The sequence below is a fragment of the Nelumbo nucifera genome, chromosome 2 (genome assembly GCF_055504915.1).
Source record: "Nelumbo nucifera cultivar China Antique chromosome 2, China Antique-T2T, whole genome shotgun sequence".
Taxonomy (NCBI): Eukaryota; Viridiplantae; Streptophyta; class Magnoliopsida; order Proteales; family Nelumbonaceae; genus Nelumbo; species Nelumbo nucifera.
Window position 1 is genome coordinate 21,911,599 of NC_142650.1, and position 15,298 is coordinate 21,926,896.

Here is a 15,298-nt window from a genome sequence, read left to right on the forward strand (position 1 = left end):
TGCAATAAGACCCGGTCGCCTTTGAGGCACGGGCAAACCTTAGAAGTAGACTATAAGTCACCCCCAGAGCCTAAGGGCAAAGAATGTCGGGCTAACACGATCTCGACGTGGTCAAACCCAGTCGTCTCCATGATAGCTTGTCAAGGTAAGGAGTGTAAGCAGCTCGGGCTTAAACCCCACTAAACGTAACTTGTCCTACTACAATGATCGAAGTAAAGAATAACTGACGGACAAATAGTTCGGGTACACGTGGCAATCGACTTGTCGTGCACCATGGAGATGCCTTACTTCGGGTAAATAGCTCTAATAGCTTAGGTATCGAGATCGCCTTAGCAAAGATACAAAGAGCCCATCATACTTGGAAGAAGAAGGAAAGAACTTTCATTATCACTTCAAAAAAAAAAAAAGAAAAGGAAAGAAGAAGAAAAATAACAGTGCAATAACCGAGCTAAACATCTCGGGAAAGTCTGACTATCACGGGGCACAACCGCCCAACCAAACGACTTGTGAAAGACCGGGTTTACGGCACCCGGAAGCCACCAGAAGTCCAGAGAAACACTGCCTCAAAGATCGGCCTCCTCATCCTCTAGGGAGTCAGGCTCCTCTTCCTCCGCTTGGTCTGCCGTCTCAGGAGACAGACCCTTCATAGTAATGCCGTCAAGGTTGAGTCCGAAGAACTTCCGAACCAGCCACCGGCAAAGCTTAAACCCAGAGCGGTACGAACCCGAACCAAACTCCGCCTGGAGGTCATGGAATTCCTGGGAGTCTTTAAAATCCCAGACCGCTTTCTCTCGCTCAGCCTCCACCATCTGGTCAAAGTTTCGAGTCCGATTTAGAAGAGTGGACTCCAAGTCCTGCACCTGCTGCTTGAGGAGCTCCCTCTCCGCCGCCATCCTCGACGATTCCTCCCTGTAACATGCGCTCTCTTCAGAAAGTCGGGCGATTTGAGCCTCCTGGTCGTGGACGAGCAGCTCCTGAGACTCGCTCCCCTTGCGGGTGTGATGGAGCTCGCCTCGAATTCGGTCGAGCTCGCCCTGGAGCTTCTTGTTAGCAGCCCGCTGGTCGAGGGCGTCGACACGATGGATGCGCGTCTGGAGAGCCATGGCATGAATGGCGGAATTCACCTGCTGACGGAAGAAAAGATCAGAGGACAGCGAAGAGGAGCAAAACAAGAGAGGAAAAGGGAAAATGAGCATTTACCACCATGCAATGGGCAGAGGCGAACGCGGAGAGGTCCCCGGGCTCCATATTCCCCCACTGAGCAACCTCGTCATTAGTAATCGCCTTCCAGCTTCTTCGGTGAGCCACAAGATAATCATTTACCCCTTCCCATTTTCCCACTGGGAACCGAGGGTAAGGACGGGGCTGAAGGGGATTACAGGGAGCCTCCCCCGGCTGAGGGAGCTCAGTCCCCCCAAGGTTAATCCCACTAGTCCCCTCAGGTGGGGGCATCGGAGTCTCGGGTGGAGGAGAGGGTAGAACCGGCTCGGCAGACCCGAACTCAGTACTTCCCGAAGGGGGGTCTGGTTGGGGCGCGTCCTCTTCGCGTGGCGCCTCTGGCTACTCGAGAGAAGGCGGCGCAAATCAGCACTAGACATGATGGCTGCCAAAAGACCACAAGATATTAGTCCGACAAGAAACAAAATACATGTGTGCACAATAGTAACAAGGCACCACGTGACCTAAAAAGGCAACCTACCTGGACTCAAGCCTGCCTGCGCGAGCTTCTCCTCGGCCAAGTAGTGCGAGCAAAGGAGCCTACCGACGCCCAGGACAGCATCGTTTTCCGAATTTCAGGGTCCAGCTCGGCCCCGGGGTCCTAGATGGCGCCCCTCCAAGTAGTGGGGAAGGGCCACCCCTCAAGGTTACAAACCACAAAGTAATCTCGCTTCCAGGCGGGAATCTTATTCGGCAGCTCGTATAGGAGCTTATAGCCGCAACGGGGAGAGAGGTAATAAAAGCGCCTCTCTGGAGGAACCCCAGGAGCAGCGTTCTTTATACAAATGATAGAGGTAAAAATATCAAGGTCCAAAGGAAGGCAGTACTCGTAACACAGGGATAAAGTGATTTAACACCTCCACTATCAAGGGGTGCAGGGGGAGATGCAAGCCAGCCTCGAGCTGTTCCTGAAAGATTACTATGTCATTGGGACCATGCTCCCAAGGGAAGTTGTCAGTAGGGAGGCTGTAAACCAGGTCCCCATGGAGGCGAAAGTAGCGGATCAGAGACCTGAGTCTCTCCGCTGTCATCAAGGAAGGGCCAAAGGTATCGGGCTCCCTCCCCCTAGAAGTAGATGCTATGTCGTCGGAGGCCTCCCGAGCCTCCAGTATTTGCTCCCAGCTCCCCCCGAGCTCGAGGGAGTGTCATCATCCTGGTTGTCGCCCCTGTGATAGGTGTGGTATAGGTACCCAGACATGGCTGACTGCGATTGAGACTCACCAGAGTAGACGGAACAAAGCAAACTGAGGAATTCGGGTAGACTAGGTGAAGTGCGCGACCTCAGAATCCAAAGACAGCAAGATGGCATGGGAGAGAATGAGGCCCGAGGGGGCCCCTATTTATAGTCTCCACCCTTTCAAATTGACGGCCCGGGTCGAAGCAGATCCAACGGCCCGCGGGCGCCCTGACCGCATGCCTTCTGAAAACCGAAGGCGATTGGCGACACGTCTTCCATAATTAAGGTAGTCGCAGTCGCACGACGTTCGGAGTTAAAAGCCACCTCAGCACGTTTTCGGAATCCGAAAAGTCAGAAAAGTCAAAAAATCTCTTGATTCCTGCAAATGCATTTAATGAGGGCAGTCAATCAAGTTTGGATTTCGGTCAAATCAGTCCATCGCGCTTCATAAACTCCCCGCGCTAAGGCGGTACTCTTAGCTCGAGGAGTGGGGGGCAATTGATGAAGGATGATTTGACCCAACCTATGAAACGGTGACACGTAGACGCTGACTTAGCATGAGCGACAGCTCAGCGTTGAAGCCCGGTGCGACCAAGTGACGGGCCCACGAAACAGTCCGCTACGTTACAGCTCACAAGGGGAGGAGTCCGCCGCGACGCGAATTCGGGTTCCCCGTGCTATCTTTGAAGAGATACTCCGAGGTAACTGTAGTTCGCGAGCTAAAGTTATTAGCTCGCCCGAGCTCCCTAGCAGACAAGTCATTCCGAGGAACAATTCCACTAAGGGTAATCCTGGAATGTTTCAAACTCGCCACAAAATAGCTCGCGAACGAGCCGCACTAGAACTCTTCAAGAAGATTTCGACTGACAGACCGTACCGGTCAGATTGCGTCGTATCCTCTACTGGCGGCGCAGTCCCAGTCCTTTCGACAGTCTGCGTCCACGTCTCTCAGGAGGCAAAGGCGTGCCTGCCACTTTGGAAACGTGTCACTCACCCGGGCAAGGCGTACGCCACAACGGCCACCTGCGCAGCCTTGGCAGGTAACGGCTATGGCAGGAGCCCAATGGTAGTTATGCCCGACCTAATGTGAGTGTCCCTATAAAAACCCTTGGGGCAGAAGAGAAACTTCTTCTTGAACTTCTGATCTCTTGAATATAGTGGTAACGCGCTATCTGCACTCTTAGCCTTTCGCCTTTTCCTTGCTTCTACTGAGTACTGACTTAAGCATCGGAGTGTCCCCGCCGAACAGACCCCCAAGGGATTCTTCTTATTCTTCCCCATCTCAGGTATCTTCCAGGAGCCACACGAGTGCCAGTTAGGAGTGACCGAATTGCACTACATCACTACTCCTTCCAAACTAAGCCTTAGGCACAAGTGGGAATAAGAAATTAGTTAATTTCTAGATGGACAGAGGGACATAGCTAAAAACCTGCAATCACATGGTCTCTAGGACATAAATATATAGATTTGAATCTTCATTTTTTTTCTTGGGTAAAATATAAAAACATCCCTTAGGTTTTTTAACAATCATATAAACCCCCCTATGTTTTGACCTTAATAAAAACCTCCCCTAATGTTTTTTAAAATAGGTGTAGATACCTCCCTTTGGTTTCTTATCTTGACAGGAAACACTAAAGTAATGCATTAATTTTCTTAAAATGCACATTTACTAAAATATCAATATATCATGCTCTTTCTCTCTCTAACGCGTGAGGCAGCCAATGTTCGCAACCACTCGAGAGGTAGCCGAGTAGAGCTTTGTTAGCCGTCTGTGTTTCTTCCTTTTTACAACCCCCCCCCCCCCCAACACACAAAAAAAAATGGCGAACATGTTCATTTTCTTCTTTGCTCTATTAAAATGCTCACAGCAAACAATCCCATTTAGTTGCCACATTTCATTTTGATTTACTACAACCAATGTACTAATTGTTAGGTTAATATTTTCGAATTTCATTTAGGTTAAGATTCTATAAGCCATCATCCAAGGGACCTCTTCTCAAAAGCAAATCTTGTTGAATGATCAGAATCACTGATGGGGGTTCCAGAAAGTAGCAGTAAGGAGGATTCAATTTTAATCACCACCAATTCAGCTAAGCTTTTAGTTTTCTTCTTAAGTGCAACTCTGTGATAGAAATGAGATGACAAAATGCAGCTTTTGATTTCAAGAATTTTAACAGACAATAATTGAGTTCATTGAATAGTCACAACACATCTGGGCAAACTTACATAGATGAACACCTATGAAATCACAAATTTCCTTTCATCATTTTACCCTTTCTTTGGCATAGCTGCAAGCCTCGTATACATCCTTGCCATGGACTCGTATCCCCTAATATCACCAGAACGCAGAAGATTGCCTGCAAAGAATTGAAATAGACCAATGAATCAGAAAATATTAGCTTCATTAGTTTGTAGAAAAGTTGCACTAATTAGATGGCAATCATCCCTATTTTAATTATCCCCTCCATTTCATTAATTACCAGGTTGATTCAATGCAAAGTCTATAAATGTATCAACTACAATTTCATTAGTCTAAAATTAGTATTGTAATTTATACATTGTCTTCCACAGAGGTAACCCAGTTGGAGTAAAAACCGATACTGAGATAAGCAACAAGGTCCCGCCAAGAGTTGGTTCTTGCACCCACAAATCTACAAATTCCACACGTGTCTCCCACAGCTCTAAACGTCTGAAAACACCAGGCATGTAGAGGAATACCATATATAACAATCCACACCCAGCTTGGGGATCCCAAGTTTCTTAACGCCCCAACTAAAGGATTCCATCTCCCCAACCTTAGTTCTGGAGAATCGAATCTGACCTTGTTCCCGAACAAGAATATTGCTCACTTCCTCACTGTTCCTGAACGAGAACAGAAAAAAGCTTGTTTAATTTTCTCACCTGAAAATCCGAGCTTGGATGCCATTCAGCCATTGCCCAATCTCTAACTTCTTCAACATCAGGGTCTGAATTGATGGAACAACCAACCAGACACTTTTCCAACATCCTAAGACGATTACAAATATCTCGAGATGAGCTCAAAATTACCTCCTTCATCCTTCAGCTTGGACGAATACAATTATTTATGCCATGAATACTACTTTTGAACAGTTTCAATCTCCTTCATCTTGGATTTTAATCATTTAACTCACCTTGCTATTCTTAATCATTTACTTGGCTCTACTCTAGCTGCACATCTTCCCTGTGTTACTCCTTTTCCACTAGAACTTGCATCAATAGTCTTCTTCTTATCGCCATAGAAATATCTCGTCACAGACCAGACAAACTCTCCCTTCCCTTTAACTTCTATCTTTTGTCTACTTAAACCATCAACCCAGTATTGGTCAAGGTGAATGAGGTCCATCCGGTGCCTTCATCACTGGTGCTTTGTTTTCCTGGAGAAACAGTTTGCCCCAAGACTTGTTGTCAAAGGATCCTATCCATTAAGGTGGATAGAAAACATGTCCTTATAGAAAGATGAAAATAGAAAGGAAGTATTGCATTTTGGGAAATTTTGTAGGAAGTTGAACAGACAGTCTACAGAGGAAATATTGCAGGTTGAAGGCAAGGGCATTAAGGGTAATAAGAAAAAAAATTAATGCTGATGGGGGCTGCCTGATGGTTCTGGTCGAAACTCAAGATGTGCTGAATCTGAAGAGTTGAGAAGAGCATGGGGCAAAAACAAAGGCTTCCAAAGGTCTTTTGCAAGGACAAATTAAGGAAAGCTTGGGGCTGGTTAATGGTGATTGGGGTTCTTCGAAAATCCAAGCTGAATCTAACAGGTTGAGGGGCAAAAAAAGTATTTTTAAGAAAAGTGGGTGAAAAGGAGCTTTTAAAAGAGGGACACGTAGGTGGAGAAATTGTGAAAAGAGTTGAAGAGGATAAGTTGGCAGGGGAGAACTCAAGAGAGGGCTCTAATAAAGGTGTATCAATTAGAAGAGATCATGGCATTTTAAGTGGGGACCACTTCATTAAGAAAAATCCAAAAGGATTTTACTGTGGCTCTCAAATGAAAACACTTTGAGTTTATAAAGAAAGGGGTTGCAGCTTAAAACAATCAAATAGAGCTTTCAAGGTAGGTTTTTTGTACAGGAGAAGAAAAATAAAGGCTATCAGTGGGAAAAAGGAAGAGTAGATTTGGGTGATTTCTAGGCTTTGTGTTGCAGGGAGAAGAAAGGATGGGTTGAAGAAAATGGGAGCTTCAGATGGCAACAAGGTGGCACAGTGCTTTGGTAAGATGGATATTCAGGATAAAATTGGCAAGAAATCCACAGATAATATTGTGGAGACAGCGGCAGTGTCTCAACAGCAAATTTTGGATGGATCGAGTTCTCTTTCTAGTTCTAACAATGACCAGATCCTGTCGCCTCTGGTGGTGATGTCTCGCATCTAAGGTCGGTGGAAGAATAAGGGGGGAGAAAGAAGGGACAGAAGGAATGTCTGGAAATGGCCATGAGGTTTGTTGTTGAAGTGAAAGGAGAGCAAAACAAAGTTTCTGGATATGGGGCTCGGGCTGAAGAGGAGGTTGAGCAGCTAGATTGCAACAGCAAGAATAAGCAGGCAGTGGGTCCACTTGTAGGGGAGGTGGTGTCAAGTGGAGTTTCAGAGAAGATTAGGGAGGGTGGTAGTGAAGTTGAAGAAAGAACTTGAAAGGTGCCTTCAGAGAGATAGGAGATGAAGCAGGGGAGTACGGAATCAAGTCGTTGTAGTATAGTGGTGAGTATTCCCGCCTTATTGATAAAAAAAGCAGGGGAGTACGGAGATCAAGAAATTGGTAGATAGGGATGTTAAGGTGGGCAAATCACCAGACTTATTTTTCTTAGGATGAGAGTTCTAGAGGAACAAAAGGGAAGAAAATTTGAAGAAACCCATTGCTGAAGGAGGGGAAATTGGAACAAGGACGGTGGACAGGAGGAGTTTCTTGAGGGGGAGGAGTGAAATTGAAGTTGAGTAGGGGCTGGGCCGAGACTTGTTTTTGGGGAAAATTGTGTTAACATCCTGTTTGTCCTTAGTAGTGAATTTTGTGAGTTTTTTCTGTTGTCGAAAGGAAGTGAGAGTCGGGTATGTAGGTGTCCGTTTTTTGGGGCTGGTGTTTTGTTGGTGCATTCTCTGCACCCTATTGGTGGTTGTATGTTGCTTTCTTTTTTCAGTAGAAGTTTTTCTTTTACCATTAAAAAAAAAAAACATTGGGGACAAAGGATCCCCCTACTGAATTCCCCAAGTTGCCTCGAAAATATCCTTTGGGGACCCATTAATAAGAATTGGAAAATATGTAGTCCTCAAACATCCCACAATCCATTTATCCCCCTATCTCCAAATCCCATTTTCACCATCACCCACTGTAAGCATCCCCAATCAACATGATCATAAATCTTCTCTAAATCTAGCTTAAACATAAAACATTTTTTCCTGATCTTCTAAAATCCTCCATTGCCTTATTTGCTATCAAGATTTGATCCAAACTTTGCCTATTTTTAACAAAAGCCCCCTGTTCACTTGATACCACAAAATGGAACACTTGCTGTCATAACAAACTTAACAATAAATTATATTTCTAAAGAAATTATTTATTTTTATTTGGTTGGAGGAGGGGAGGAGGGGAGGAGGTGAGAGAATGATGTTGCAACAATTAGCAGATTAACAACATAGCCCACGAGCAAATAAGCCAGCATTGTACGATGCCAGGACTGTCAATATTACTTCAAAAACTTAGCAGATTAATTAGTAATATAGAGAAGTATGCATTGTTTTACCTGAATCACAATTGAGTGGACTATCAGGTTCTGGATGGGCCATCAAGGCAATTATAGCCCTACAAACAGACTGGAGTGTCCAAGCAGGGCTCCAAGCATTCTTCAAGATATCCAAGCAAATCTCTCCTGTCTGCAACAAAAGAGAAGGAATTTGGAATTATAGTGTTTTAAAAGCGCAGGGACCAATTTGCGCTCGAGGCGCAAAGCACAAGGTGAGGTACGCACCTTTTTGAAGCAAGGCACAAAATACAAAAAATAAAAATAAAACAAAAAAAAATGTCAGAAAGTTCAAAAAAAGCCAAAAAATGCCAAAAAAAACATTAAACATAATATTAATAAAAAAATATAAACTTAAATTTTAAAATAATTTTTTTTAAAAAACCTATTATCTAAAATTAAAATACATAAACATAACATGTAAAGTGTATTCAAATGAAAATTTAAAAATAAATCAAACATATTTCCAAGCATGTGAAACCCACAATCTCTTTTTTTCCTCAATTGCATTACTTCAAGTAGCTAATGTGATGTATAAAGCATATTATATTCCTGATTCTACGAGCCGCCTTTGTGCCATGCCCTTCGAGGCAAGCCCAAACAAGTCCATGTTAGGGTCTTAAATTCTTAGTTCTCACACAAAATATAATGATTTTATAATTTTAATTGATTTTAAGAAGATATTTTATTAGGATGAATGAATGAATAACATTAGCAAAAGGCGCATACCTGGGCTGAGGCGCAAGGCGCACTAGGCATGCGCCTTTGAAAGGGCTGCGCCTAGGACCTAGGCAAGGCGCACACCCTAAAATGTGCCTCGCCTGTGCGCCTAGGCGCGCTTGAGGCACGCCTTTTAAATCACTGAACAGTAACATAAGTTCAGAATCACATTCCCAAATTTGTTCAGTTTAATAGTAACATATTACTGGTTGAAAAGCACATCATCTTTGCAATAAATGTGGTTTCACTTTTGTAGGTGTCAAATGTTTTGTAGATGACTAACTGATATACGTACCTTAAAGTGTACATTTGGATGGAATATTTTTGTCAAGAATCGCACTTGAGGAGGCTGCAAAGGATACTGCTCGGGAACAGCAAATGCAAGCTGAAATACGCCACCTTCATAAGGGGTTTCTGTTGGTCCCTATAGCCAAAAAGCTCATAATTTAAGAGCAACAGAAGCAATATGTTACATTATATTCATCCATTACCGTAGAGCTTACCTTAATTAGAGCAGTCCATTTAAATATGTTGGAATCGTCACAAACTAGTTGAATATCTGAATCAACTACTTTCTCTCGTTGCACCTCTTTGTATTCCTTAAAAAGCCTTGCCCTTGAAGCCTGTACATGGAAAAAGAATTACTCAACTGAAATATAAATTAAGGTTATAAATAAGCAAATTTGCCCTTGAAGTAAGATTTTCTCATCATGTCACAATATTAAGACTAAAATAACAAATGGAACAACCAACAAGAAAAATGAATTAACCAACCATTCCAATTTCAAGTTGAAAATTGAGTTAACATAGTATAATCGCCAAAAAAAAAAAAGAAAAGGGAGAAAAAGTGAGATTCTTTTACAGTTCTACCTCTTTAGGCTCTGCTTATTTCTCCTAAAACGGATGTAAAAGTTTACAGGCTGAAATATTTCAACTATTATTTCCGCCTCTTCTAATTTGTTTTGATGTAAATGGAAAGGAAAACAATGTTTTCATTATAAAAATAGATGAAAATATAGCTCAAATATTTCATCCTGGAAAATAGTAAGCACCGACCTTTTAACCAAGTACTAACAGCATCTTTTCATATCATAAAGCTGCAAATACGCGTGTACATAAACTATAGTTCTGATCGATATAGTCACTGACCTGCATTCTGATCACTCCTTGATAGTTGAATCTCAAAATCAAAATTCAGAAATTGGCCTCAGAGCTGCATAAATGTTAAATTTTAGCTTAACTGAATCTTAAACAATGAATTATCTATTGAAAGAGGTGTCTAAGGGAGAGATTCTACCAACCATTAACCCAATTCACCAAAACATGAAAAAAGAAAAGAAAAGAAAATTGCAGAATAACATCGATTCAACCATACGAAAAAGGGAAGAATTACATAATAGTACATCAAAATCATGAAAACACAAGTTTCCCGCAATCGCTACAAAAAAAGAGGCTTTCCTTAGAGGAGAAGAAAAACCTTGCCCTGATTCGTGCAATTTGACAAACAAGAAACATTGTTCTAAGCGAACAAAATTGTGGAAACAAATAAACACGTAAAAGGAAAACCTATAGAAGCAAAATTGAGATTGAAATCTGACCTGAAAACCCTTGAAGATGAATCAGACCAAGAGACCCCGAAAAGCTCGAGCTCTGACGCGATAAGAGACAAGAGATTCTTAATGTATTGGTCTGATCTGGTATTTCGCGCGCTACCACTCTAAGACCTCTCGGGTTTCTCCCCTTTGCAATTTGGATAATCAGGAGTCTCTTCTTAACTAATCAACACGTGGAAGGTGTTTATCGAATCGGATTCTGCTCCTCAGACCTTACAAGCTCACAGCGAAACGGGATCTATGGGCGCTTACACATCCACCGTGCATTGGAAGCATCTCTTATAATACGGGAGATGTTCTCAATACATGATAGGATGTGTGAAAAGTCGGTGTGAGGAACAGTTTCTGTCTCGCTCACAGCCCCATCTCACCGGTGATGGAATCTGCTCCTCACAAATGGGCGCCTTACATTACAGGTACATCCATTGAGAACATCTTCCGTGAATTATAATGTGCGTGTGAGGCGCCTGTAAGGAGCCACATGTGAGGAGCAGATCCGGCCTCATTTCACCGTGTGATCCATGTATTGAAAACATTTATATGAATTTCCAATAACCAATACACGGTGGGGTGGGGTGGGGCTGTGAGGTGAGGACCGTGAGGTGCGTTCTGTGAGAGCAGATCCAGATTCTCCCCTATTCGCCTCTTTTCTTCTTGCGCAATAGTTTCTTTATGAAGTTCACCTTGTTAGCATGTTACCATAAAATTCCATACTTCACCCTTGTCTTTTTTTTTAAAGTAAATACTAATATTAACATAAAGAAAGAGAAATACAGTCCTCTACCCTGGATATCCCTTATAGATTGTCTAAGCTAACAAAAAAAAAAAAGAAGAGGAATGTGATTTAGTTAATTGGGATACAGTGTGGGCTAGGGCAGTTCATAAGAAGGCCCAACCCGACTAAACTGACCAATCCGGACCGACCCAATCTAAGTCGGCTGGGTTTTCATCAGCATCGGTCGGTTTTGGGTTGTACAAATTCATAAACCAATAGTTTGGGTCAGTTTCGGTTTTCACCGACCCGAACCGAACCGACTTAGTTCCTATTTAACTAAAAACTGAAATATTTGAAAATATATATTCCAATATCTATATCTAAAAAATATATATTATGAAATATGTCAGATATATATTTCCAGAAAATATATATTCCAATATATTTGTATGTATATTTCTGTTTATATATATATATATATATATATATATATATATATATATATATATATATATATATATATATATATTTCTAAAATACATATTTAAGTTTTAAATATATTTTCAAAAAACTAGGTGGCCATGGGGGGCATGGATGGACTTAGAGCCGAAACCGACCCAATCCGACTCAAATCGACTAGGTCGGTTTTGCTTAACACTGGGTCGGTTTCGGTTTCCATCTCAGGTAACTTGACCAAGTCGGGTCGGTTGGAAAAAATTCATTAAACTGACCCAACCCGACCCGTGAACAGCCCTAGTGTGGGCTGATTTGTTAAAATGTCTATTTACATACAAAAAGTTAACTGAATTAAGGTTCCTTAGTAACATTTTTTATTTCAAAAAAAAGCCAGTGGCATAACCACGGATAATCCTTTTGATGCTTGAACGAGATTATCACCCTTGTCTTGGATTGGGTTAAATGGGAAATAAGTCAATACTTTTTCTTTTATTTCCCTATTTTTAAGGAAATCACAGCCCACCTTACACCGACTTCACAAGCACATTCCCCGTGTATTTGGAACATCTTTCATGAATAATAACATATAAGTAAGATATTCCTAATACATGATGGGATGTGCTTGTGAGGTGCGCTATATGAGGAACAGATCTGGTCTTGTGTTTATTAACACTGATATGGGTGTTTGGGAAGATTCCACCATTTTACTAAATATAACAAAAAAAAAACTAATTACCCCTTACCTGGTAGTTAAGTCCAACATCTCAACTTGATTTCAATATATAAAAAAAAAATCTTTAATTTTCTAAGTTACTAATTTGAGACAAAACTTTTGTAAAAAATTAAGATTTATTGTAAAAAGTAGAAAATAAGATTAATTTTAGTAAGAGAACATGAAAGAGATTTATTGTTGTTATTATGAAAGTGAGTAAGGGTAAAGTTATTTATAAGAGTTAAAAAAAATGAAATGATCAAAATACCCTTATAAACTAACTATTTATAATTGTTGATGGGGCATTTTGGTCTTTTTGATGATTTTATAAATGTTTCTTTAATACTTGACCAAAATGCCTCCTGGTTGCTTATAATTTTTGGGATGGGCATTCGGGGGATTTAGAGCTAATGATGGTAATTTTTGTTTTTCAACAACAGGGTGGCGACAAGTTTTAGTATTTTACACCCATGCGGGTATCGTAATTAAGCGGCTGTTTGGCATCATTGCCGTTCCCTGGAGCAATGCGCTATATCAGCACCACATCGGAAAAACGGTGCTCTAGGAAATAGGCATTTGTTTGGAACTGTTTTTCCAAAGAAAATGGTGCTCCAAGCCACGTCTTGCAAAGTGGGAAGGCATGGCTTGGAGCAACACCAAATTTGGTGTTTCTTGGAGCAGCAGCTTGTTGCTGCCAACAGGGATGTGAAGTGGCAGTGATGTGGCATCTGATGTGTTCATTATTTGAATTGATATGGTGCATTGCGATGCACCATATCGTAAATGTTTTTTTTGTGCTTTTAACGAATCCTAACTCTATTTTTCATTTTTTCAGTCGTTGGGGGTCAAGTGCAACTAGTAACCAGAGGTCACTTACGCAACCAGTAAACGGAGGTTTATCTGTGCAGCCAGTTAGAAAGTAAGCTTTTCTCCAACAGGAAAACAAAAAACAGACATAAGGTAAGATTCTTGCAAAGATCTCTCACCGGAAAGGATGGTGGTTATCTCTCAGAGCTTAAGCAATTGGATTTCCTCTATGAAGGTTTTACTGATTTCAACTGGAGTCGTATCCATGGTTGTGATATTGAAGCTTTCCATTCCAGTAGTGTTGGAGTTCATGCTTACTGAAATTCCTCTGATATGAGGGTCATTGCTCTCATGGCTTACACTTCTTTATCTCTACGTGGTAATTAACGGGATAATAATTACCACAGTTGCGTCTTCCAGGTTTCACCAAAAGGTTGATGAGCAACAGTCAGAGACAATGGTTTCGCCCGTCAAAGTGGATGTACAATCTGATTCCGTTACCATGGATATGTATGAAGATGTAGTGGTGTTGAAGGAGCAAGCGGTTGCTGCAATTCCAGAGTTGGCTTATGAAATTGTTGTGATGAATAATCCGGAAGAGACTTAGCCAAATTTTGAGTCTTTGGAGCCTATGGCGGGGTCTGGACAAGGTCAAGCTGGGGCTGCGGAGGTGAAGAATCCTCCGTAAGATAATACATAGTAGAAGCATTGGATAATAGGTACCAGTGTTGAAAAAGAGGATTAAGCATTATCTTACGGAGGAGTTATTTTGTTTGTTGAAAAATAGGATAATAGGTACCAGTGTTAAAATGCCCCTAATATGGTGATAATTAATATCTTATGTATATCAATCAAAAAAGATGGAAATTTTGATGTTTGTTGATGTTATTTTGTTTGTTTATTGCTTATATTTATATCTATATAAATATATTAAGCTGAAATGTATACGTACGAAGGCCTAAGGATGAGGGGAATGGAATCTAATAGTATTTTTTGCCTTTTTTCCATAAAAATTATAAGAATGTCACTCTCTACCATCTCTCTCTCTCTCTCTTTTGCTTTTTTTTTTTTTTCTTTCAAGTTAAAAGAATGCCACTCTCTCCTACCAACTCTCACTCTCTCCTTAACTTGACACCTCGCTTGTTAGGGAAACCTCAGCTCAACACTTCAGCAAATGAGGGAGACCTTGGTTTGGCACCTCGACAATTGAGGGAGACCTCGGCTGCTTGAGAGATCTGCAATCAAAGATAAACGAGCTTGAACTTCCGAGTTTTTGACTCGAGCCAAACCTGAGCTCGAGCTTAAGTCTCTAATTCGAATCGAGCTCAAACCTGATAGTTTATAAGCGAGCCCCTGCAACGCAGAACCCCCTTCCGCTAGTATAATAGGAAGTTAGATGTGGGTTCTAGACCCAACCAACATGACCCACCCCATCCCCAAATGTGAATAAGGTAGGGTTAAGGATTATAATTTTCATGTGGGATATTTGAAATTTGAAAATCCAACCCGTTAATGATTTTGGAAAGGGTATGGTATGCACGGAGGGGGTGTTTTTGGGATGTGGGGAGGCTGTACAATTTACAACCTAACCCTTCCCCATTGCGATCCCTATTTAGAGCTCCAAATGGTTAAATGCAAAAATCCCCATAGGGGTGCAAATGGACCACATCATGTTCCGGTTTGAACTTGTATCCAATCCCATTTTTGTCATATTTAGATATCTCTTGCCAGATTTTCGAATCAAATTGGATAAATAATTAGGATGTATTTAAAAAATAAAAACGGATCTAATTTGAATCATCTCTATATGTATATATGTCTATATTGCATTTATGTATTTTAGTTTTTTTATATTATTTTTGATATATATATATATATATATATATATATATATATATATATATATATACACACACATATAGGTAGGGGTGAGCATTCAATTTATTTGGTTAAAAATCAAAACGAACAAACTGAAATTTAAAAAACAGAACTAAAAAATATAAACTGAACCGAAACTATATTTTTTTGTTCGATTTTTGGTTAAAACCAAATTTTAATAATATATACTCTATTATATATTATAACATATAATATAAAAAATATATATTATAAAATCAAAATTCAGTATAT

General features: G+C 41.1%; 2 protein-coding genes across 3 annotated transcripts; both read right to left on the minus strand.

Moving 5' to 3' along the window:
- Nucleotides 1–563: 563 nt before the first annotated feature.
- On the minus strand, nucleotides 564–1,452 carry LOC148801983 (uncharacterized). Its single transcript, XM_088898526.1, has 2 exons — nucleotides 1,201–1,452; nucleotides 564–1,124 (listed from the first exon to the last, which is right to left on the minus strand). The coding sequence occupies exons 1-2, from the start codon at nucleotides 1,450–1,452 to the stop codon at nucleotides 564–566; spliced, it is 813 nt and encodes a 270-aa protein (XP_088754652.1).
- Nucleotides 1,453–4,534: 3,082 nt separating this feature from the next.
- On the minus strand, nucleotides 4,535–10,595 carry LOC104595161 (ubiquitin-conjugating enzyme E2 PEX4). Of its 2 annotated transcripts, none has more exons than XM_010255765.3 (6): nucleotides 10,464–10,595; nucleotides 10,015–10,078; nucleotides 9,369–9,488; nucleotides 9,161–9,289; nucleotides 8,149–8,278; nucleotides 4,535–4,752 (listed from the first exon to the last, which is right to left on the minus strand). In XM_010255765.3, the coding sequence occupies exons 2-6, from the start codon at nucleotides 10,018–10,020 to the stop codon at nucleotides 4,664–4,666; spliced, it is 474 nt and encodes a 157-aa protein (XP_010254067.1). In that variant the 5' UTR covers nucleotides 10,021–10,078; nucleotides 10,464–10,595; the 3' UTR covers nucleotides 4,535–4,663. The 2 variants fall into 2 exon arrangements, with proteins under 2 accessions (XP_010254067.1, XP_010254068.1); XM_010255766.3 differs by lacking the exon at nucleotides 10,464–10,595 and adding an exon at nucleotides 10,343–10,397.
- Between the last annotated feature and the right edge of the window lie 4,703 nt (nucleotides 10,596–15,298).